This window comes from Cryptotermes secundus, unplaced genomic scaffold (assembly GCF_002891405.2).
Source record: "Cryptotermes secundus unplaced genomic scaffold, Csec_1.0 scaffold391, whole genome shotgun sequence".
Lineage (NCBI taxonomy): Eukaryota > Metazoa > Arthropoda > Insecta > Blattodea > Kalotermitidae > Cryptotermes > Cryptotermes secundus.
Window position 1 is genome coordinate 2,193,033 of NW_019737394.1, and position 22,455 is coordinate 2,215,487.

Below are 22,455 nucleotides of genomic sequence, written 5' to 3' on the forward strand. Positions count from 1 at the left end.
GTGAGGTGCATGTTTGTAGCGACAATAAAAGACGTAGGTTTGTCGTGTGCCATCCAACAATGGCATCGGAAGAAGGCTCTTGGGTCTTCGATTCTTTGGTGGGGTTTCTTCAAGGGCCAATATGGAATGCTCCAATACTAACGTTCATCGAACAAAAATCATCGGGTAAGTGCCATAATCAATATTTTAACGCTATTATGAATTGACCCACTTGTCTGATACACTGTAACGGTTTGCACACCAGTTTTATAATATAATGGGGCGTGCAGCATGAAACGTGCTGTGTATTGTAACATTAAATAAAAATATTTTGTTGCATACATGGGGTTCGTGTAACATCACTGTTCCCCCCTCCCCTTGGCACTACAGCCCCAGTGGGCCTAGGCCTACCTCCATGAACTTCTCCGTTCACTTCGGTTTTCTTAGATCTTACACATATGGTAGGACTCCCTGGGCGGGTGATCAGCTAGTCGCAAGGCTTCTACCTGTACACAAACACAGAAAAACGCACACACACAAACTAAACATCCAACATTACTGTTAAGCTTGACGAAATTAAGGCGACTAAAATGGATAAATGTGTAATCAATACAGACACAATATTGGTAGCAAAATCTACTGAAATATGGTCACTTGGAAGATCATAAAAGTGATCGGAGGATTGTATTAATATTAATGTGGATCCTATTTCTGGGGGATGACGCCGTGAAAATATAGGCTACATTGCCGACTAAAAATGTGACGATGGCATGTAAACAAAATTAGTGATTTTCTGAACATGTATCATATTATTTTTATTGAAAATAAGGTTTCGAAGACTTAACACTGGCTCTGTCCTCAACCGAGTAGGCATTTAATATCTTGACGGAGGCAGAGTCCAGTCAACGAAACGTTGTTTCAGATAAAAACAGGACGACGGTTAATGTCCAAAAAGTCGACAACTGCATTTTTCCGAGGCTTCGCAGATCCTTCCTTTACTTATTTTCAAAGCGAAGTGACTAGCCTAAACATGACCTATCTATCTATCTATGGCTGTACAGCCCTTGTGGGCCTTGGCTGGTTTTTCAGTTTCTTAATCTATATACAGTCGGTAGGGCTCCTTGAACGGGGGATCAGCCCGTCGCAAAACCGCTACTTCCACACAGAACAACACAAACACAGAATGAAGGGAGGCAGACATCCATGCCTCGAGTAGGATTCGAACCCACGATTCCGGTGTTCAAGCGGGCGAAGACAGTTCATGTCTTAGACTGCGCGGCGACTGTGTTTGACCTAAACATGATCAGTGACAGTTTATTGCATACGTTGAGTGAAAAGGTTCCTCATATATTAGAAGACTCGCATTTAATTCTGATAGGGCTCTCGTATAGGAGGAAAGAGATTTGTTTTTATTGCTAGTGGGGTGGGACCAAGTTCCTTGTACTGCGGCCACTTCTGGCATGTTGTACCAGCCCCAGATGATAGCTGAGGGTGATTGTGGAGCAATTGGTGGAATGAAGATTGGCAGGAAAAACCGAAGTACTAGGAAAAAACCTGCCCCAGCGCCACTTTGTCCACCACAAATCTCACTTGACCAGACCCCGGGATCGAACCCGGGCTGCAGCGGTGGGAAGCCAGCGACTAACCGCTTGAGCTAGGGCGCGGCCGGGAAAGAGTTAGAAATACGTGTATTAGAGCTGCGGGTCTACATCGCACCCGTGAGTCTGTCTGGTTGCTCGAGGTACCGTTAGCAGTCCCCACAGAAAAAACTAAGTATATATTCATATCTCGTTGCCAGAATACAGGGAAGATTGTAACATAAAAATGGCTAATAGACCCTTCGAGTGTGCGGAAAAGGTCAAATACTTGGTAGCTACAGCAACAGGTCAAAATTTGATTTAGGAGGAAATTAAGAGGAGATTGAATTCGGGTAATACTTGTTACCATTCAGTCCAGAACCTTTTGTCCTCTCTTCTCCTGTTTAAAAATATTATGAAAATACACAAAATTATAATTTTGTCTGTAGTTTTGTATAGATGTGAAATTTAGTCTCTCATATTAAGCGAAGACCATAGATTGAAGGTATCTGAGAACGGTGTTCAGTATAGTATCTGGATCGAAGTGAGCTGAAATGATAGGAGGCTCGAGAAAATTTCATAATTTGAAGCTTTGTTAAATCTACTCATCACCAAATATAATTAGAAGGATACAATGCAGTGGAATTGGATAGGCAGGTCATGCAACATGCATGGCAGAACAGTAAATACAGAGTTTGCGAATGAAAAGGATCACTGGGAAGACCAAAACATATGTGGGAGGATAATATTATACGAAAATTAATGTTAAGGAAATTGGGTGGGGTATGGAGTGGATTTATCTGACTCAGAGTAGAAGCCATTGGCAAGTTATATAGCGTCGGTGGCCCTGTTTCTGCTGAAATTTTAAACAATAAATAGCATGGCATTTGTTTTTCCTATGCTGTATATTAGGTACTTATTTTGCACCAAAATTCAGAAAGGCCTTCATTTGGGAGGTGGCCAGTTTTGATATTTATATCTGAAAGGGCTGCGTGGTAAAGTCTCAGCTTTCGCTCCGCTCGCAAAGGGAAGCGAATGTCCAGCCAATTGCTCGCTGGGTCTCCTGGAAAGGCACTCACTTCCATCCAGTAGTCCAGCAAACGAGAAATCAAATATTTCATTACTCCAGTGACGTCCCTAATTTGTGCCGAAGTGTAATATTGAGCCGTACATTCTGCCCATGGAATAAAAATAAAATATAATTATTTTTTAATTATGCGAAAATAGAATTTTATATTTCGAAGGTCGCAGTGAATTTAAGGTGAGTGTAAGGTTTTCGATGCTCAAAATTATGGGATCCAAACTTTTAGTATCTTGTGTACGTTGTTTGCGTAGCCTTTTACAATAGAAATTAATTGATACAGCTGAAATGTTTTTTTCATTTATATGCGTGATCAGGCAAGACATGCAGCAACTACGAAATTAAGAAACGTTATGATCCTTTTAGAGTCATCCTTTAAAGACGACGCGTAAAAGTTAATATTACAAGATGTAGAAAATAACGAAAAAAATATTCCGCTGCCTGAACACTTCCCCTTCTTCGAAATACTTAATGAAGACATAACATCGACCATTCAACCCAGACACATTGGGGACTCTTTGGATTCAAAATTGACACACAGATCACATACTAACAATAACTTAGGTCGAGATGACGGACAAACAAAGCGGTTGTACCCAGCTTTTAACGGGATAATAGACGTAAATTTAGCTTAAGAAATTTACAGATCACTACTTTGCCCAGTAATTACGTATGCTGTAAGATTTCAGGTCCTCATGGCCGTTAGTATTCAGTTTGTGGCCTTCTTGGTTTTGGCACCGTGTAGTTTTGTATGTGGATACAGAGGTTTCAGTGGAATATGTTACCTCCATTTTCAGGGTGATAATTTTTAGTGGCAAACCCTGAAAATATAAGGGAATATATTTTTCAGCGTATCCGCAAATAGATTAATAAGCTTCTATTGTGTTGTAACTAGGCCTCCAGAAGATTCCAGTAGCGCGATATTAGCCGTGTTATTTGTCACATTCTTGGCTTTCCTCAAAGATCCCATATTTTCGAGGAGTTGAGGACTTGAAGCATGCTAGTCATTAGGCATTCGCCCTTTAATTACTTTTCCAGTTTATTCTTCAGGACGTTAAAAAGCGGTCTAAGTAAATGTCGTGGGAATCCTGCCAAGCATTACGTATTGAAATTAGTTGTTACATTAGGAGATGCGGGCAGCAAATCGTGACAGGGGTTGCTTTCCGAACGACGCCGTTACAGCATTTGCCCGCCTCATCCCTTCTTTATCGATGCTACAGCCCTTCGCATTAGAGTTCATCGCTACTAAGTGAGTATTTGAATTGTTAATTGTTCATTCGCCCCTATCCATACTTGTGATTGGCCAGTGACCTTAAAATGCATTTTTATGTCTCATATTATATTGACTGCCAGTCGGCAGAACAAAAGGAACAGGCCTCACTGATGTTGTGTACCTGTACTGCACCTACAAGAACCACTGGGAAATTATTTCACCTTTAAGCTGAAGAAAATAAGGATCTCCGAAACAAGATACAAATCAGTATTGAACAGCAATGGAAACCTGGAACCGTCCACATTGTTATTTTTTATTGGTAGTGGGGTGGGACTAAGTCTCTTGTACTGCGGCCACTTCTGGCCTATTGTACCAGCCCCAGATGATATGTGAGGGTGATTGTGGAGCAATTGGTGGAATGAAGATTGGCAGGGGAAACCGAAGTAGGCGGAGGAAACCTGCCCCAGCGCCACTTTGTCCACCACAAATCCCACTTGACCAGACCCCGGGATCGAACCCGGGCCGCCGCGGGGGGAAGCCAGCGACTAACCGCTTGAGCTACGGAGCGGCAGACTTCCACATTGTTAAGTTTAGTCTTAAAGAAAATAGGCTGCGAAGATGGAAAGTCGATGGGGCTGGTCCCATACGCTCTCCAAAGGCGGAATCTGCTTTCAATGGCGTTACAGCTCGAAAAAATTAGAAACCGTTTGCGGACGCATGCCCTTAACTTTAACACACGTTTCATACAAGTATTCGAAAACATGACTGAATTAAGCGACGCTGAAATTTTCGTTGTTTTCCTCAGTCACTTGAACGGAAGGCCAGGACGATGTTTTAAATTAGGCCAAGACAATAAGTGAACAACGACACTATCGAGTGGACCAATTTGGTTTATAATTACGTAGAGACCTATACAAGTTTCTGTCTTAAGAGACCGTCGTCAGAAGGAGCTCAACACGCGAGGAAGTGCTTAATAGTTATGACGGTCAATTGTTCACCAATTTCACTCTCGTACAGTTAATTAACTAAAACATGTAAAGTTTTCTATGTAATTAAATCAAGTTGGTCATACTCGATAATGTCGTTGTTCACTTAATGTCAAAGAGTGCAACTGACTAGAATGCCTTGCGCTAAACTAGGCGAAGACAACTTAATTCCAGATCCTTTCAAACTCATCGTGCATTCTCATCATTTTAAATTATTCGACGCTAAATATCTATGCAGTTTTTACAGAATTGTTTATTAACTAATGAACCGCAGCGCCGTGTCAGTGCGGCGCCTTCTTCAGCATTTTTGTTAGATAGGTAGTCTAAAGACAGAATTGCAGGCGTATTTCATTAAGACATATGGATGGCCGCGCCATAGCTCAAGCGGTTAGTCGCTGGCTTCCCACCGCGGCGGCCCGGGTTCGATCCCGGGGTCTGGTCAAGTGGGATTTGTGGTGGACAAAGTGGCGCTGGGGCGGGTTTTCTCCGAATATTTCGGTTTCCCCTGCCAATCTTCATTCCACCAAATTCTCCATCATCATAATCACCCAGGGCAGGCTACAATAAGCCAATAAGTAGCCCCCGTGACGAGTGGACCTAGTTGGACTCCAACCCCCTCTCAGCGAATTAAAAAAAAATTTAAGACATATGATAGCGCATATTATTAATGGCTGATTAGGAGACACGGAGTAGAAAGCTGATGTTTAAGCAATTGAAGGTTCTGTTCGTGCATTACACCCTTTCCGATCTACGAAAGAAGTTTACCAACGCTACTTCCGGTCCGAAGATATGCAACTTTATGTCTGATGTAATAACTGAAAGCTATTCTCTTGCTACCTATCGACACTTCACGTCACACTCTGTGACTTCCACTGATTATGTTTATAAAATAAGCCCGGTCTGAAAATACACTAACAAATGAAGTCATTTTGAAGTTTGACGTTCTCAAGGCGGTGGCTATGAATACTACTGTCTTCTATGATGTGATACCGTGCCGTCTGGTAGATCGTTAGCAACTCTCGGGACAAAACTGCTGCCTTCGTCTTCATGACACAACAGCCGTAAGAGTTACTTTTCAGTAGTGAAGACAAAGGAAGAAGTTCTCTCCGACACGACCAAAAGCCGAGCCTTATTCGGAAGGTTCCAAACTCAAATACTGACTGTTCTGATTTACGATTTCTGTGGTTTCACTCAGTATCTAAGCTACGTCCGCTTTCTTCCATATCCTGTCAAATTCATTATTCATGACTACTCGTCCTATCACTGCACACAATACAGTGTGAGGTAGCGGCAGCGTCGTTAAATAAACCATAAATAATGTTCCGGAACAGCGGTAACACGGTCTGCTATACTACACAACGTCACGTCCCAAATGAGAGCGTTCTTTTGTAAATTAAACTCATTATGAAAATAACATAATGTTGTCGCTTTGCATTTTACAGTCTTCGAGCCGGGGCACTCTGAACATGAAGACGAATTCAGGAAAATCCACGAGGAATACAAAGACCTGGTAAGACAGCTTCGTTGGTTTTAATATCATTAATGCACCGAAGGAAGAAGATGGTATCATCACAAATTCCTTATCCTCAGGTCAAGTTAAACTAATCCCGGACCCTTAATTTTAAGACGGGTACAAACATTTCTAAAAGTGAAGGTACAAATTTACTTGAATTACAAATTATCTCAACTGGTACCAACTTGTCAGGGTTCCAGAACGTCTTAAAGAGTATTGTTATTTAATTACGTTATCTGTAGCTGTAGAATTTTTAACGTCGAATGAAAGGATGATGAGTAAATACTGTAGCATGTACAGCTTGTAAAACGGCAGTTAATTTGGTCACGAACTCAATCAACCGAATGACCTGTAAAAAGGCACTTGAACGGTGTGAAAACAAAAACAGGTAAATATGAAGTCACACCTCAGGCTATTTGGCCCATTGCGAAATCATTCCTAAACAAGGATGGACCAAGGGCACCAATTGCTATTCATGGTCCTACAATCCTTAAAATTTCATCCGACCGAGAAAGCCAAAGCAATTGCTGACTGCTTGCAAAATCAATTCACACAGGACTTGTGTGACGAAAGCCATGAGAGGCGGGTGGAGGCTAAAGGTGAGGCTCTGCTCGAAGCCATAGACAACAAGCCCTCCTGAGAAAATAAGACCATGTAACTTAACAAAAATTAATTCATTCCTTGAAATTGAGAAAGATCTGCTGAATTGATGGCATTCCAAATGAATGCCTCAGGCACCTTCCAAGGCGACCATTGGTACACTTGGCACATTTATTTAATCAGTGCCTTCAGCTGCCCATTTCCTAAAGCCTTGGAAGGAATCAAAAGTCACAATGTTACCGAAACCCAGTAAGGACCCAAAATTCACGTCCGATTAGCCTCCTGTCCACAACAAGTACTTATATTATTAGAAAAAGTCATCCTGAATATAGTCCAAAAGCACATTGAAGAAATAAGCCTGCTTAACGCAAGCCAATTTGGTTTCCTTGCACGTCCGAGCACGACACTGCGATGTATACGTATGAGGCTAAAGGACCACGTGACCCTTAATTTCAACAATAATAATATGTCTGTGGCCACGGTATTCTTGGACATCGAAAAAAGCCTTTGATACCACATGACATTCTGGCTTGCTGTATAAATTATCTAATTAGGAATTTTCGACCAGTTTCATCAAGCTCATTAGCTCTTTTCTTTCACAACGCAAATTCAGTGTTTCGATAGAAGACGAAATATCTACACCAAGGGAAATATGAGCAGAGGTGTCTCATAAATGATGTCCCACAAACACCCGGTGTTTACCTAGCCCTCTTTGCCGATGTCACTTGTCTGTATGCGACAGATCGTAAGGAGGGTTTTGTTGTCAGAAAACTCCAGCGTGGTCTCAGCTCAATGGAGACCTGGTGTGAGCGTTTGAATATTAAAAGAAATGAAGGTAAGACTCACGGGATTTTCCTTTCTCGTGGTCGTCGACCGCCTGAGTCCCATCTTACACTGAATGAACAAAACATTTCATTTGTAAATAGCGTAAAATATCGCGGTGTAATCTTCGATAACAAAATTACATGGAGATTACACATATAAATTATCGAAGCCAAGGCCTTTCAGAACATTTATTAGACTATATTCCCTATATAAAAGTGAGCGATTAAGCACTAACATTAACTAACCCTCCACAAAGCACTCATTAGGAGTATTATGACTATGCTTAGCCCGCCTGGGAGTTTGCAGCAGGCAACCATCTACCGAAATTGCAGCGCCTACAAAACAAAATTCTCAGCACCGTTGGAAATTTTCCAAGGCGCACACCGGTTCACGATTTGCACATGGCTTTAAAACTTCCGTGTATATATATATATAATTATATAACAAAATTACGCAGGCAACAAGCAGAAGTCATACAAATCGTGAAAATGAAACATTGGACAAGGCGAACCCGGACACAGGAAATATAAGAGGCTTAAATTTGGAGGCTGTCAAGCATACGAGCGTTCAAATTACTAGACTGCTGTTGTAGCAGGAGCTACTAATGATAGGGCATGATCTGCTGTACTGACAGAGGCCCTTTATATGTTGTATATACATACATTTAAAAACATGTAAAATATAAACTGTACATGCTGAAAACAGACTTATTACAGCTATGACTCTGGCACATGACAGACCCGTCTTCTCGTCAGAGAGGGCGCCCCACATCAACAAGCCTGCAACCGTCTGACAGTAATAAAGATCTGGGGCTAGGCCATAGCTCAAGAGGTTAGTCGCTGGCTTCGTACCGCGGCGGCCCGGGTTCGATCCCGGGTCTGGTCAAGTGGGATTTGTGGTGGACAAAGTGGCGCTGGGGTAGGTTTTCTCCAAGTACTTCGGCTTCTCCTGCCAACCTTCATTCCTCCAATTGGTCCACAATCACCCTCACCTATCATCTGGGGCTGGTACAATAGGCCAGAAGTGGCCGCAATACAAGGGACTTAGTCCCATCCCACTAGCAATAAAAAAATAAAGATCTAGTCTTAAGCCCCAGACGGGTGCTTTATTTCAAGGTACATTGGCTGACTGACCGTCGTTCGTAACATAACTTTAACTTTGACTTAACCGAGCCAGTTCTGTTCGGGAATATGGGAGGAAAAAAGTTCATTTGGGAAGAAGCAGCTGTTCAGAAAGGACTTCGAGTCCAGAAGTAGAGGAATAGCCATTGTTAAAATCCGTTACCAGGCAACTAGTAGTGAAGACACTGCGGGCTGGAAAATATTTAGCTTGTTTTTTAAAGTGTTGAAATAGTCATAGTGTTATTGTGACTTATCGTTACGACCTGTAAGTGCCCAATAAATCCGATATCAATCCAAAACCTGTCTATAGTCACTCATACACGTGACAGTATTAATTTAGAAATGGTGTAAAAGGAATTGGTCACTGCCTAATCAAGTACCTTGATACTACAAGTACTACCCTGATATTCACCTGGAGGGATTCAGGAAGATCATAAAGTTACCTCAGTCTGGACAATCAATGTCGAGGCCAAGGCTCAAACCTAGCATGCCCTGAATTGAAGTCTAAATCATTATTGCTAAGTAACCCGTCTGGCACTTTTTAATACGAAGCTATAAATTCGATTAACATGTATTGTTATCTTTACTTTTTCCGTTTTATTATACATATCTTTACTGTGACGGGGTATGCAGTAGCGTAGTTGGTTGAGGCACCACACGAAAAGCGAGAAGGTCGCTGGTTCGATTACCGATGAGGTCAATGTATTTTTCAGTTGCTCTATTCCTTCCAGCCGCACTGTGGCCCTGGGGTCGATGCAGCCTCTAACATAAATGAGTACCAGGAACCTTCCTGGGTGTAAAGGGTGGCCCTGTAACAGGCTGTGGAGACCCATGGGATTGTGAAACGTTGAGACTTCCACATTTTCTAGACAATCGGCTCATAAATGGTGGTGAGGTTGTCAGCCTTAGCATGGACCGGCCGTCCTTTACCCCCAGGAAGGTTCCTGGTACTCATTTATGTTAGAGGCTGAGTCAATCTCAGGGCCATAGTGTAGCTGGAAGGGTTAGGCCAATTGAAAAAATTCAGTAACCTGATCAGTAAACGAACCTGTGACCTTCTGCCTTGTAGCATAGTGCATCAACCAACTACGTTACCGTGTGCTGTACCTCATGCCCTGTATATGCAAAAGAAAACCATCCTGTAAGCACTGACCAGATCAGATCATGGAAGGCCTAACAGAAAAACCTTCCTTGTCAGCAGAGTTGCTCTACTGGCAGGAAAGAAGAGTTAAAATTTCTTTGGACAGACAGGCATCTGTCACTGAAAATCGCTGGTACTTCATACATCAGTTTTAAATAATAATCTACATAGAATATATAATTACATTTAATTACAGTATATAAACAAGCCTTCCTCTTTCAAAATATGTTCATATCATGTGCCATTTATTCTTTGTATGGTCTCTTACTTTCATTTAAGGTGGATTCAATGCTGGGAAGTTACATGGAGGATATAGGTATGACACCAGAGCAATTTGAAAATGCGTGCAGTAAGAATACTGCAGGAGGACTGCACATACGATTTCATCAGGTAGGGCACTAGTCTCTCTCTCTCTTCCCCCCCCCCTCAGATATTTAGCTTAAAATAGTTGTGTTTTGTAACATTTCCTTTAAAAACAAAACTGTGAATATTTGTTCTCTTACTTAATTAAATAGCTATACTCATCCAAATATATTACAAAAATTTGGTTCACACTTTCAAAAAAGCACAATGCAGCTCCATTATCAAGTTCATTCAAAAAAGGCACTTGTGAAATCAAAGGTTCTCATAGCAGTGACAATGAAGATTACAATCTTCTAGGATTTTGTGTCAAAGGTTCCTCTGAAACATGTATCTATCCAGCAAACTACATGGCATCACATCACAGAATACTGTAACCTTCAAACATTTACTTCTACCTGGGAAAATGAAGACATGAATACTACCAGTGAATGACTAATAAAGCAGAATGTATATTTAGATATTACTGCCCTACAAAGTTTAAAAGGCAGGAAGAGCACTGGATCTAAAAACAGATATAAAAATTCAAGGGTGTGTTTACGTCCTGTCACCAGAATTCACAGAAAAATTAAAATATGAAAATTGCTAATATAATCAGAAAAAATTAAATACTAAAAATTCACAGTAACAGGAATTACAATCTTGATTAAACTTGGAGCAGAATTATCAGGAAATTTATTCCGACAGTTTTACATAATCTGTTATGTTTTCATATTCTTCCTCGAAGGCAATACATCAAAATATTCAACACTGTAATTTTAGTTGTAACTGAAATGTGATCTCTTAACTCTAGTATGAGAGAGGCTTAATTAATTTGAAAACAATATTCTGCAAAGAATATCTGGATTTAGATAGAAACAGGGGCAGAGAGAATAACATTATGGGAAGCTTTGTGATTTCATCTCTTCACTAAGTATTATTAGGGTGACACCAAGGAAGTTAAGATGGGCCGGACATCTCACGTTCAAGGAGAAGAGAAATGAACACAATATTTTATTTGAAAATGCCATGAAAAGACAGACCACTTTCAGAACTACACTGCAAATTAAAGGAGCCTAAAGGACGGCTTATGGAAATAAGTTGTAACTGGGTTGAAATATAGTCAATGATAGAATGTGTATGAACCTTTAAATTTCACAATAACTATCAAGTGGATCAGACTCTATACTAGATGGTTAATTGTTGTCTATTTAAGTACTTTGCAGAGGCTCATAAACAATAGAAGAGTGTACAGATGAGCAGGCAGGCAGGCAGGCAGGCAGGTGGGCAGGCAGAGGGTTCAGTAACTGGTGAGGTACTGTGGGTCCCAAAAAAGGCTGTAACTTTAAGGTAGGGTGTGCCCAATGAATGATGGTGAAACTCCAGCCACAGCAGGCTGGCTCCTCAGTATTCCTTGCATTGGCAGCCAGCTGGTCCTCCTTGCATCAGCTGGCAGTGTCACTGCCAGGAGACTCACTGTTGCTGTCTGTGCTCCTAATAATCTGTCTCAATGCAAGCACTGCTGCAGCTCACTAGGGTGTCGGAGGCCGACATCTTTATATGCTGTCGCTAGTGGCACCTGACCCAATGGGCGATGGAGCTGCCGTGGTCCATTCGGTTTGGAAAGTGCTTGGTTCAATGTGGTAGGCTCCCACAAGCGTGGAGCAGGGTGCGTTTGGTCCTCCAAATTTTATAATTTTCAGAACTGTGCATCAGAACATCACAATCACAAGTTGTTCTAGAGTTCTTGGTCTGAATACTGGAACACAGATGGTGCTGCAAACTATGCTCAGAATCTTTTGTTGTTAATATTTGTTATATTTCCTCCATATTTTCAATTTTCATTATTTGAAAAAACCAGAAAGAGAGGCAGGAGATTGGCTTGCCTCCCATGCCAGTGCTTCTATTGAAGAGGGCTGCAAACAACTGAAAAAGTTGGAAGAACTTTTAAAATATTGATTCTAAAGGGTTCTGAGTGTTAACTGTTCCACAGCGTTTGTTATGAAGTTCTGCATGATGTTCTTAACATGTATTGAGTGTATGAGCACTGCGCTCTATAAAATCTTTCAGCATGAAGAACATTCCCTTGATAAGGGGGTAGTGGTTAACAGAATCACCAGTAATTGAGGAATTCTGAACAAGATTACAGTGGGAAATCAAATTTGGTGCTACCTTCTTGATCCATAATTCAAACATAATGCCTGGTACTGAAAGTTACCGTTATCATGACAGCAGCACTTAAGCATGTCACAGGTAAAGTTATGTAGGAGTATTTTCATTGGAGGTATAGCTGCTGATGGACATATGTGACAGCAAAGTGAATTACTTATAAGGCTGCATGTAGTGAAACCTGCCATAATGACAGGCAAGCTTACATGTTCTGAAGTTCAGGCTTTGACTCTACCTGTAAATCCATATCACAAGCAGGGTTTCTCATCTCAAACTATACAGTCTGCACACCAGACCAGAGGTATGGAGTGTTTTAAATGTGGAAGAGAAATGGAGGGTAGTGAACCAAAACAAATGCTGAGCACATTATGGTTTGGCACACCCTTACTACTCACAATGTTATTTGTATTCAAAGGGTAAATACAAGCATATCAAATCTAATCCCACGTACACTGACTCACATTATTTCTTCTTCCCAAAACTCTTGCTGGCACTAGGTCTGTACACTGGAAACTTACTGTTATGAGTATATGCCTTTTTCAGACCCTGTTTGAGCAGGTGTGGGCAGCTAATGACTACGAAATCTTCAAAAGGATGATGATCCAGAAGAACGTAGAGCTTCAGCTGCAGGCACTGGAGATGATCCAACAGCGCTATGGCATCACCCCACAGTCATTCCTGCCAACTGAAAGAGATGAAAGCCTTCAGACAGAGGAGGAATCCCGAATCATGGAGGAGGTTATCAAGTAAAGACAGGGCAGGTGTATGCAGCCCATGGCCTGTGGGACACAAGTAGCTTGTTGATAACTGAATTTGTTTGGACTATAAACCCATGATGATTTTCTATAAATACTGGCTAATGCCATATATTTTTGAATTTTTAAAAGCTGTTCTGATCTTTGTTTATTTTTCTAAAATAAATCTTATGTTCTTTGGTTTATACTATCATTCTGCAGTGAGAGAATTCAGGTTAGTGATCTTCCTAATGCAGTTGCACAACTGACCACTAGGAAAGAAGATGTGTGGGAATAGGAGATTGTCCAAAGATCAAGAAGCCTGTTTCTATACTTATCCTTTCAATGCAATTGACAAGTAATGCAGATCTGCAAATTTAGGAGACTTGGGTGGCCAGATAATCTTTGCTAATAATTTTTCACCAAATGCATCATGCAGTAGATAAACAGGCACTCCACCTGTGTTTGCTGTAGCAGTGTGGGAATAAGCTATGCAACTGTGCAATGAAAAGTTCAAGAATCAGGTTGCTGAACTGTTCAGTGCTGGTTGTTTTTCAAGCAATATAGTCACAGCTATATGTTTTTGATACTGATGATTAAATATGCTCTAACTTCTAGAGGTAGAACCATTCTCACATGTGAATTTCAAAACCTATGATGATATAAATTTACAGCTAATTAATTCCATAGAGCTGAGTCCTTCTTGCCAATCCAACAGTTGCTCAGCCACTCAAGAAATTTCCAGCATTTTACAGAACCTGAAGGTTCATTACTGGGTTTGCAAGCGCCTGCCATTGGTCTCTACCATGAGCCACATGAATACAGTACATACACCCGTCTTATTTCTCTAATATCCATTTTACATTATTATCCTCCTCCCACCTATGTCTAGGTCTTCCTAGTGGTTTTTTCTTTCTGGTTTACTTCCAGAACTCAGTATGTATTCCTTCCCCCCTCCCATATATTATATGCCCTGCACATCCCATTCACCTTGACTTATAAAGCTCCTCATTATGTTATTTTCTCCAGCCTATTATTTCATCCCTCCTGGATCCAAATATCCTCCTTAACACACTGCTTCCAAACACCCTCAGTTTATGCTCTTCCCTTAATACAGTGGCATGCCGTGCACGGAAGCAAGGGAAGCATTGCTTCCGTAGTTAAGAAACAAAAAGAAAAGAAGTCATACATAAATAATTCAATTTGAATAATAAGGATTTGAATATTGTCATTTAGCGTGCATTCCTGCTCAAGGCCACATGCCTCCTCCTCCTTCCTTCCCTTGCTTGGTGGGATGGACCAAGTTTTCTTCGTTATTCTCTGTAGGAATTCGTCACACACGAAGTGGGCAAGGAAGCAACTTTCGGTTTGCTGGCTAATGCCTGTGATATGGAAGCAAAGGCCTGTGGTCTTTCAATGGTTATGTGAAAACTAACTGTTTATGTGTCATTTCAGTCTTGTTGGGTGTTATAGGTAACCTAAGTTTTATTAAAATATTGTAGGTGTATATTTAGATAGCGTAAGATTGTATTTGTGATAGTATTCTGACGCATCAGAAAGAAGCTATCTGCGTTGAAGGGAAGCAAGTGGAGTATTGCAGTACAGGGGCAGGGGCGTGATTAGACTACATGCACAGGCCAAAGCTAAAATGAATGTTGGCAAACAACGCGACTGCAACTGTGCAATTGAAAGCCTTTTAAAATGGGGGTTTAATAGCAGGGACGTTTCTGAAAAGAAAATAATTATAGAAAGAGGACGACCAACATGAGAGGTGCCAGAACTTAAAGCACAAACCAAATTATGTGTGAGGAAATTTAATTTGGAATAGTATTCTAAAACAGAGTGGCTATCCGGTTGCCGTAATATAGGAAAATTGTTTTGTTGGCCATGCCTATTGTTTCTCAAGGAAAAAATGTATGGAACAAGACTGGGTTTGGTGATATCAACAACCTTTATATAGCATTGAAACGACATGAGAACTCTGACTCACATTATTTCAACAGTGCAACTTGTTATATTCGGGAAATCTCGAATTGACAGTCAACTTGACAATCAAAAGCACCTGACAATACTATATAGAGAAATAATGAAACGCTTGATTGATATCATCTGCCATTTAGGAAAGTGGCAACTTGGTCTCCGTGGTCATGACAAAAGCGTGGATTCTATCGACCAAGGTAATTATGTGGAATTAGTTCACTTGTTGAGGATATATGATCATGAGCTCAACGTTCACCTTGAGAACAGTACAGTATTTACAGGTTTATCAAACAGAATACAAAACGACCTTATTGGCTCAATAAGTGACGTAAATTTTGGTGAGTTGATTGCTACCAGTTCGTTTATTAGATACCACTGCTTCCCTTACCAAAAATAGTACCGCACACCACTGCCTTAATATCTGAAACCAAGTTTCACACCCATACAAAACTAAAAGCAAAATTACAGTTTCGTATATTTTAACTTAAGTTTTTGGACAGCAGACAAGAAGACAAAGGATTCTGAAACGAATGGTAGCAAACATTACCCATAATAATTCCGCTCTTAATCACCTCAAAAATCAAAATTTTGATCTGTCACTGCCATTCCCAAATATCTGAACCTCACCAAATTTTTAAGTATCTATTAGCTATATTTATATTACGAATTTATCCTGAATTCTGTTGGTGATATATCAACACAAACTTACTGCTTTTCTGAGTTTACTTCTAGACCAATTTCTTTACCACTGTCTACGTGTTAATTATTAGACTTTACAATGCTTAACGACGTATAAGATAAAACTATATATTATAAACAGAGCACAGGAAATGAGACTGCACTGTACAGCAAATTAAATTACAAAAAACTCACGGTGGGACAGCAGTATGCATGGGTGACATGAGAAATGCCTTCAAAGTTCTGGTCAGGAAACATGGAGCCAAGTAGCCACACAATGCACCTAGGCACAGATGGAAGGATAACAGGTAAGGTAAAGTTGTCCCTGTGCTTAACTAATTATGCACTATGCTATGAAGGCATATGGGGGAGTGGATGTATAGGTCCATATTTTCTTGACCTTGGCACTAGTTGAAGATGAGTGGTCAGCTTCATGCCACAGCCACTTTACCCCGGGAGAAAGAGCCCCATTGCCCATTGGATAGCAGGTTGCATGAACCCCAAAACCAGTCTGGACAACTTGTAGAAGAGAAAATTCTTGACCCTACCAGGACTCAAACTCTTGGTTGTCCAGCCCATAGCCAGTTGCTATACTGACTACAAATAATATTAAGACAAATCGTTAGGAAATAGGGTATGTACTGGATTCAAGTGCCTCAGGACATGGTCCAAAAGTGAGTTCTTGTGAACATGGTAATGAACCTTAAAGTTTCATAAAAGGTGTTGAATTTTTTATCTACTGAGCAACTACCAGATTGTTGAAGGGGATGGTACATCAAAGAAACAGTTCGGTTCAATTTCCATCAAATATGTATCATACAGGCAAATGCTTGAAATAAAAGTTATAGGTTGCAAGCAGATTTAAATGTAATGTCATGTTCCATTTTTTTTATGTGGTGAGCTTTTTGAAGATACTAAAGAAATTTCAGTTTGGCTTTATATAAAATCTGGGCTGTAAGTACTGGAATGAACAAAATTAGATATGTCCAGGAATACTCAATAATAATTCTGAATACTACATTTCCAGTTACTGGTTTTGTAGTTTTGAAGATAGAACATGTCGACAGAAGCTCTCCATAATTCATTCTATATATTTTGTGCAGAGACCATTATATTAAATCAGATTTACTGTCACGGTCCATTCAAAGATTATAATAATGTCCTGATTTGGCTCTCTCAGGCCCCTTGAAGAACAGAGGACACATAAGACAGAAGGGCACTAAGCAGGGTAATTTTACTGTTGAAAATGTGCAGATGCATGGCTGAGAACATTATTTTTTGCAGATGAATTATACTTGTATAAGGAATTTAGTTATTTATACGTCTATGAAAATAAAATATAATAAAGTAGCAGGGCTATTAACATGAAGGTGTCCAAATATTCTTATTTAATTTACCAGTATATCTGCAGGCTTGGGTGCTAGCAGGGTGGGGTGGAGCTAATGAAGCACCTGACACCCACCCCTAAGTGTTTCTGGAAGAAAAGAAGTAAATATACCATATATTAATAAGTAAAATATTTTTAAAATGATAATTGCTCTAGCCTGAATAATCTAGGGTGGTCAGTTAAAAATAGTCCTAAACACCTTAAACGTAAGTCTGCAAGCAAATATTCTGGCTGCACTCAAACTGGAAAATCCTAGTACTACATGTATTTATAGGTGCATATTAAAACGGCCACTTAGAATGTAACCAGAATTCTATTTGCAACAGGATTATTCCTTTCTCTGTTAGTGATGCTTCTGTCCTGGAAAAAAAAAAAATTACATTGTAATTTATAGATTAATCAATTACTGAAAATAACCCTGTCATCTTATATTTGTTCCAGGAAATCTCTGGAAGAATATGAGACAAGCAAGAAGATGCTGGACAGCTCCACTCTTGAGATAGAGCAGAGCCTGGTGTCATCACCCGAGGAGCGCCATCGTCTGGAAGCAGAGTGCAAGAGGGAGAAGGAGCTTCTACACACTGCACTCCAGCACTCAATTGGTAAAGTATGCACTTTGGAGCCCCAGTAACCATCACTGTCAGCTTGCTGGAAATTTAATACAGTTTCTACGAATTCAGGCTAAAGTGATCAGAATAATATAATGGTACTTCACACATTTGACATGCTAGCAGTTTTTGGGTGTGTAGTAATCCTGAAAACAAAGAAAAGCACATAGCATAATCCTGCAGCAGTGTATTATGATTATTTTGAGTAAGTAAGCACTAGTCTGTCAACAAGGTCTTTGAATTAGTAGTTCACCCTTTATTACATTGCAATAGGTGACATTAATTGTCCTAGTTCTGAAGGGTTGGCAGCCAGATCTTAACTTAAATTGGAAGATTCCAAATTCTCTAGTACTATGGAATTGGCAGCCAGATTTTAACTCAGAGGTAATGGTGTCAAAAATGAAGAAGTGCAATACTCAGTGATGTGGACTGCTCATATGCACCACTGCAGTAATGCAATGCATGGTGAGTTAAGGTTAATATGTGGTCAAGACAAAAATCAATAGAATCTACTGCTGCTCCAGATGCAGAGACTACAGTGTGACCATAATAAGGTTAACATAAGACACTGTGAGTTGGACTAGATGATGCTCAATAACGAGAAGTGTGGTGAACAAAATTTCTGATAGGTCTAGATTTCTAAAACTTTTTTGAATTTGTTGTAAGTTCATTGTTCATCTAAAAACATGATGATGAAAATATACAAAACTACAGTTTTACCTTAAGAGTACAATCTTCTGGCTTGTAATGCCATGTACTTCAATAGAAGTCCACTGATATTTCAGAGGAATGTACTGCCTGAATCTTCAGGGCTTAATGCTAGTTTCTTCCTCTTCAGTTCTGAAGTTGGAGGAAATATGTTCCTCCTAAATGTTGGAGGACTTCTACTAAACTTCATGGTGTCACAACCCAGAAGGCATTATTCCTCATAGTCACCACTACAAGAATCTTATCTGTCATTTTATATGGGCATCAGTAACTTTCACCCTGAGAGAAGAGCACAAATTAAGGATTTCAAGATAAAGGTGCTAATGAGGCCATTTTAATATGGGTGTAAGAAAAGAAGGAACTGGCAAATGGAGAAAACTTCATAATGACAAGTTTCATAATTTTTACTCCTCATCAAATGTTATTATTAGGTAGATCCTAAAGGGTTCTGATGATGGTGTATAACACTCAGAATTACTGGGTTTCTGTACTTTGCCCATCCTCCGCTATTCTAGAAACAAGAAAAGACGATTCAGAAACAGGCCCAGTTTCCGAAACGTTGTTTTCTCTAGTTTCTAGAATACTGGATGATAAACAGAGTCCAAAAACCTAGTAATTCTGGGTATTATTATTATTAGGGTTTTCAAATCAATAAGGATGAGAGGAGAACAGCATGATGCAAACACTGGAGAGATAAGAAATATATATAAAGGTTCTTCAGAAAAACTAAAGAGAGCTTGGGAGACCTAAACACAGATGACAGGATAATATTAACAGCAGATAACAGAAACAGATTAAGATATGGATTCACCTGGTTAAGGATAGGGTCGTGGCACAATTTCAAGAACACAGTAACAAATCTTTTGGTTCTATAAAAGGCAGATAATTTCTTAATGAGTGACTAAAACCTTCTCAAGGAGGATTCTGCTCCATTGAGTAAATTAGCTGTTTTTATTCGAAATAAGGAGAAGGAAAATCAGAATTATATTTAGACAGTCTTGAAACAAATATCTTTAATACAGAACTCAATGAAATGGCTTGTATAAACAGACCACCCAGTTCCCTAAGGAATATAGTAAGTTCATAGATGCTACAGATAACAACATTATTTACTATAAACCGATTTTATTTGTCTTTGCTCTGCCACCTGCAATCTGAATCATATCATCCTCCATAGCAGGAGAGCAGTGATGGAGCAGAGAATAAAGTAAGCACCCATGATAAACTACACAACTGATTTTAATGCCCAACTGATGCATATCTTACTGAACTTCCCACATTGCTGATTTCTCATCTCTAAAACAATTCTCAGGTCATTGTGGTAGTTCAGCATTTCCTCTACAGGAATAATACATAGAGCTGTCTTCCTTTCAGAACCATCATCACAGAAAGAAGAACCAGAGCAAAATAAATATGAAGATAATGAAATTCAGATCAAAACCCAGGTAACTTCACACTCACACACTAAGCCGTAAGTGTTTATGCTTAACAGACAGATATAAAATCTTGAAAATTTAGTGCTCTTACTTATCCGAGATTCTAAACATTAAAAGCAGTACTTTGTGACTAATGTACTACACATTAAATTGCGATATTGACAAGTACTGATGAACAGCTGTGTTATTATATGCACAGAGTTCACAAAGCTCCCAGAAAATTAAGAAAATGGGGATACCAGATGCAGCATACTTCAAGTGATGAACAAACACTGAGGATGAGTGTTTTCATGCAATTCAAGTCTGTTTTTCAATTACATGAGTACATTTCAGTATGCTCTATGAATATACATGTTAAGCTCTTAATTTGAGTGCCACACCTTCTGCACAGTTTTACCTGCTACATATTCTGATACTGATAAGCAACAGATCACAGATGAAGCAGTACGTCTGCACATGTTTCATATTTACAACGTTCATAAAGTGTCAAAATTGCTCCTTTTAATTCACTCTTTTTGAGTCTTTTTAAGTCTGGTAGCATTTCAAGCCATCATAACTGCTCCAAATCTTCATGCCAAAATATTTTTTCTGGTAACTATTCTGTATATATATTACAGCAAAATTCAAAATCTGTTACTGTCAGTTATTACTAGTAAGAAACAGAAGCTGCTTGGTAAAAACTCCGATCAAAAATTCTGTTGCAGTTCTATGTTGTGCATTAATATGCTGTTTAGATATTATTGCGTTAATTTCATCTCAAAAAAATGTATACACACTTTAATAGGGGTTATCTATGGACCTTTTTAAAGTTTAACTAAAATGTAATGCACGATGTGTGGTGTGATATTCTCTCAAAAGATGGCCCTAGTCACATAAATGACAAGAGCCACCTTATCATATGGCAGGACAGTCAAAGAAAATAGTGGCCGAAAGGTTGTCATTTGAAAAATGTGAGATAATTTTGGAGTGGGCCTGGAAATTTGAAAATGTGTGTGCATAGTATGATGACAGCGACAGCATGAATTTGCAATGGAACCACCAACATGATTAACATTTGTATGCATCTGTGACAAATTTAAGACCAATGGTACAGCACATGATGTGCATGAGCAAAGATATGGTAGGACTCCCACAGCAATGAGTCCTACCTCTTCTGCTATAGTGGTGGAACACTTTACATTATCACCTCAGAAGTATGTAAAACAATGTGCACATGAGACAGGAATTAACAGATCAAATGTACAACACATTCTAAAATGTGTACATTGAGGTGTGTACACCTCTTTCTTGGCCTCTCTGTATTTCTTTTCATCCAAATGTCATTTATAAACTAGGCACAAGCAGACTTAACTGCAAAGAATAGAGCATATTTTTTTTACTCTTGTTTAATTATGTTTACTGGTACATCACATTCAGCTGAACTGTTATGACTAAGAATAATCAACTTTCTATTAGTTTCTCAACAGTGTCCTTTACACTTTTTAAGCTGACTGACAGCAGTTTTATACATGACACTTCAATGAAACACAAAAATGTTACAGATAACATGAAAAATCTGTTTATTTCAACAGCATGGTAATGTAGAATATCAAATTGCATCAAAATATGTTAAATGTTTTATGGTACAGCCTATATGGGAAAGTACAGTGATGAACTATTGGCTGGATAGCCGGGGATTGATTTCAGGCAGGGAAACAATTTTCTCTTCTTCACAGCATCCAGACCAGCTCTGGGGCCCACCCACCCACCTATCCATTGGGTACAGGGAGCTCTATCCACTCGCCTCTATCAAGTACTGAGGTCAAGAATGGAGCTATACCTCCACTGTCCCATACAACTTCATGGTGTGGGAATTAATTAATTAATTAAGAATAAGAACAACTTTACCTTTACCTTTACCTTTATGGGAAAGTCCATTTATATTCATGTGTAAACTAGGCTCTGTAACTGGTCAACAGAGCCAAATGTCACAATTGCCTATAAACATTATGCAAACATGACTCATGCTGAATATAACAATAATCTGATGATGTACATAAAAAGTCCGTTTATGGCCTTACATAAAGTAGGCTCTGTATTTGGCCAGTATAGCTAAAAAAATGCCTGCTAACATTATCCACCCACCTTTTATATCACATTTCACAATTTTATTAACAGTTCATGAAATACATTAAGAAGTTCACTTATCTTACAGAATGGAGGCTCTCTCATGGATCAATACAGCTGGAAATCAGGAGTGCCTGAGAATATTCACATTAAGTCTGCAATATGAAATAAATAAATAAATAAATAAAGCATCTGCTTAGTGACTTAGATGTCGGTAGCTACTACATCACAGAGAGGCATGACCTCCACATAAGATGTTCTTTCTTTTACTTTA

At 39.5% G+C, this 22,455-nt stretch overlaps 1 protein-coding gene and 1 long non-coding RNA gene across 4 annotated transcripts in view; one reads left to right on the forward strand and one right to left on the reverse strand.

Moving 5' to 3' along the window:
* Window positions 1-22,455, forward strand: part of LOC111870319 (cilia- and flagella-associated protein 36) — a 24,162-nt gene continuing 1,707 nt past the window's right edge. The window contains exons 1-6 of the mRNA XM_023862499.2: window positions 1-165; window positions 6,279-6,346; window positions 10,316-10,426; window positions 13,088-13,290; window positions 17,765-17,925; window positions 20,014-20,084. Coding sequence (XP_023718267.1) covers window positions 60-165; window positions 6,279-6,346; window positions 10,316-10,426; window positions 13,088-13,290; window positions 17,765-17,925; window positions 20,014-20,084 — 720 coding nt within the window. The 5' untranslated portion in view covers window positions 1-59. The remainder of the gene's footprint in view (window positions 166-6,278; window positions 6,347-10,315; window positions 10,427-13,087; window positions 13,291-17,764; window positions 17,926-20,013; window positions 20,085-22,455) is intronic.
* The window catches only part of LOC111870320, an 18,937-nt gene continuing 9,637 nt past the window's right edge, over window positions 13,156-22,455 (reverse strand). Inside the window, exons 3-4 of one of the 3 annotated variants that reach the window (XR_004513640.1) lie at window positions 17,334-17,410; window positions 13,156-13,229 (exon numbers count right to left, since the gene is read on the reverse strand). This is a non-coding gene — a long non-coding RNA (uncharacterized LOC111870320). Of the gene's footprint in view, window positions 13,230-17,333; window positions 17,411-20,116; window positions 22,337-22,455 lie in introns of those variants that run through there. The other 2 variants (XR_004513641.1, XR_002843824.2) reach the window with 2 other exon arrangements.